Source organism: Aphanomyces astaci (assembly GCF_000520075.1).
Source record: "Aphanomyces astaci strain APO3 unplaced genomic scaffold supercont1.529, whole genome shotgun sequence".
In the NCBI taxonomy this organism is placed as follows: domain Eukaryota; phylum Oomycota; class Saprolegniomycetes; order Saprolegniales; family Verrucalvaceae; genus Aphanomyces; species Aphanomyces astaci.
This window is the reverse complement of record NW_009798792.1, coordinates 1-2,666: the sequence shown is the minus strand read 5'-3', so window position 1 is coordinate 2,666 and position 2,666 is coordinate 1. Positions and strand designations below refer to the sequence as shown.

The following is a 2,666-nucleotide window of genomic DNA, read 5'->3' as shown; positions in this document are numbered from 1 at the left end:
CGACACGTTCAACGCTTGCGCGACGCCTTCGATGCCGCCAAGCTCCGCGAGGGCACCCGCCGCATGCTCCTTGGGGGTTTCCACGAGACGCACCAAGTCCTTGATGTGGAGGGACATCACTTGTGCTTTTCCGTGCTATTGTACGATTGGCTTTTCCACGAAGTCGTGTGTGTTGCACAAGTCACATTCAGTCAAAAAGGGTTCTTTAGATTCGGTACTACAGTATCCGGATGGACATAACCTGGCCACGATTTGTGATTGGTTGTTCTGTTCTGATTGGACGCTGATTGGCTAAAATATTCCTCGTAGTACAGCTGTATTTCGCCTTTTTTATGTCATTTCTACGGAGTATTTGTGAGCCAATCAAATGTAGTGCGAAGTAAATTTGGACGAAATTCACAATATTGCTTGAACATTTTTTAGGTCTGTATGTCAACCATGTTCAACTTGTCCTTTTCATGCAAATTTGGACTACCAGTACAGTAGTTGAATTCGGGTAGTGCGATTGGTCACATTGATCATATTTGGGTCGATATGATTGGCGTTTCATCTCCATTTCCAGACTGCAACTGGCCGGCAACCGTCCAACTTTTGAAATATCCTGCTTGTACTTTCCTGGTCAAAACGCAAGATTCAACCCAATCGTGGATCTTGAATGTTGTATACTGATGGGACTACTCGAATCGAATTTGCACTAATTCAGGATAAAATGGACCGAATCCTTGAAACTCTGTAACACACACACCGGCGTTTCCAAAATGCTTGAGATAACAACCAGCTGGCAATAGACAAATATTCACAAAAATTCGTAATGGCCGAGTTGCCAGTCAGAATGGCACACAACCAGAGGTGGCACTGGTACAGATATCTGTATCAAATAGTCCAGCCTCGAGAAACTGGCATACAATTAAATAGTAAATAGTACACGTACGTATAGGGTCCATCCAACGCCTCTTACAAAGTCCATCCTCGTTCTAGTACTGTAGTAGTACACTAAGTATGAATACTGTAGCGTTAACATTGGAACTTCTTCACAGCACTAGCTGCAAAGGTCTGTGATTTCAAGGCTGGATAAAACATAGCGTATGGAACGCGCATTCGCATGTCTCAGTTTTACCAATCACATAAACTTGCCCATTTTCATATTTCGACACTGAAGCAATGCCGCTCCACATCAAGGACTTGGTGCGTCTCGTGGAAACCCCCAAGGAGCATGCGGCGGGTGCCCTCGCGGAGCTTGGCGGCATCGAAGGCGTCGCGCAAGCGTTGAACGTGTCGCTGGAGCATGGTCTGGACAGCGACAACACGGCCGACTTGGCCGCGCGTGAAAAGACGTTTGGCAAGAACTACATTGAGCCCGAGAAGCCCCAGACGATCTTTCAACTCATGTGGCACGCGTTCCAAGACTTGACCATCATCATCTTGACCGTGGCCGGTTTCATTTCGCTGGTTCTGGGGTTCATTCCGTTCCCCGAGTCGACCAAGAAAGTCAAGACACGGGAATTGAGCGCTGGTGGATCGAGCACGGCGTGGATCGAGGGCGCGTCCATCATCTTCGCCGTGCTGATCGTGGTGTTTGTGACGGCCATCAACGACTACCAAAAGGAAAAGCAGTTCCGCGCGCTGAACGCCATCAAGGAAGACGAGAAGATCAAAGTCATTCGCAACGGCGTGCCTGCGGAAGTGAGCAAGTTCGACTTGGTCGTGGGGGATATTGTCCGTGTGGACCTCGGCGACATCATCCCTGCGGACGGCTTGGTGTTTGACGAAAGCGACTTGAAGCTGGACGAAAGTGCCATGACGGGCGAGTCGTTGCTGCTCAAGAAGGATCGCAAGGAAAAGCCGTTCCTGCTGTCTGGCACCAAGGTCATGGAAGGCGTGGGCAAGATGCTCGTCATTTGCGTGGGGGAAAACTCCCAGGCCGGTATCATCTCCAAACTCATCATGGGCAAGGGCAAGCGCCCCGCTGCTGATGCAACTGCCGCCGTGGAAGACAACTACGCGGCCGTGGCCACCCCCAAAGACGCGCCAGATCTGGACGAAGAAGCCGAAGAAGAAGAAGCGGTGTCGCCCCTGCAAGGCAAGCTGGACAGCCTCACGTTGCTCATTGGCAAGCTCGGGCTGTGGACGTCCATCTTTGTGGTCGTGGCGCTGGTCGTTCGGTTCTCCATCGTCACATTCGGCGTCGACGAGGAAGAGTGGAGCAACGAGTACTTCAAAGACTACCTCAACCACTTCATCCTCGGTGTGACGGTGCTTGTGGTGGCCATCCCGGAAGGCCTGCCTCTGGCCGTGACCATTGCGTTGGCGTACTCGGTGACCAAGATGCTCAAGGACAGCAACTTGGTGCGCCACTTGGACGCGTGCGAGACCATGGGAAGTGCCACCACCATCTGCTCCGACAAGACCGGCACCCTCACCACCAACCGCATGACGGTCATGGAGTGCTACCTCGGCAAGGTGGAATTCAGCTCCGCGCCGTCGCTCCGACTCCAAGCCAGCGCCGCCACCAAGGACATTCTCTGCAGCTCCATCAGCATCAACTCGACGGCCGAGATTCTGCCGCCCAAACAAGTGGGGGCGCAACCCGAACACACGGGCAACAAGACCGAGTGTGCGTTGCTCCAATTTGCCGCCGACTTGGGCGCCGAATACGCGGCCCTCCG

At 52.5% G+C, this 2,666-nt stretch overlaps 1 protein-coding gene across 1 annotated transcript; it reads left to right on the top strand.

The window, feature by feature from the left end:
* Positions 1-1,161: 1,161 nt before the first annotated feature.
* Positions 1,162-2,614, top strand: H257_19372 (hypothetical protein; the record flags this gene model as incomplete). Its single annotated transcript, XM_009848518.1, has 1 exon — positions 1,162-2,614. A coding segment is annotated over one exon (1,452 nt), but the record flags the coding sequence as incomplete, so codon positions are not given.
* Positions 2,615-2,666: the final 52 nt, after the last annotated feature.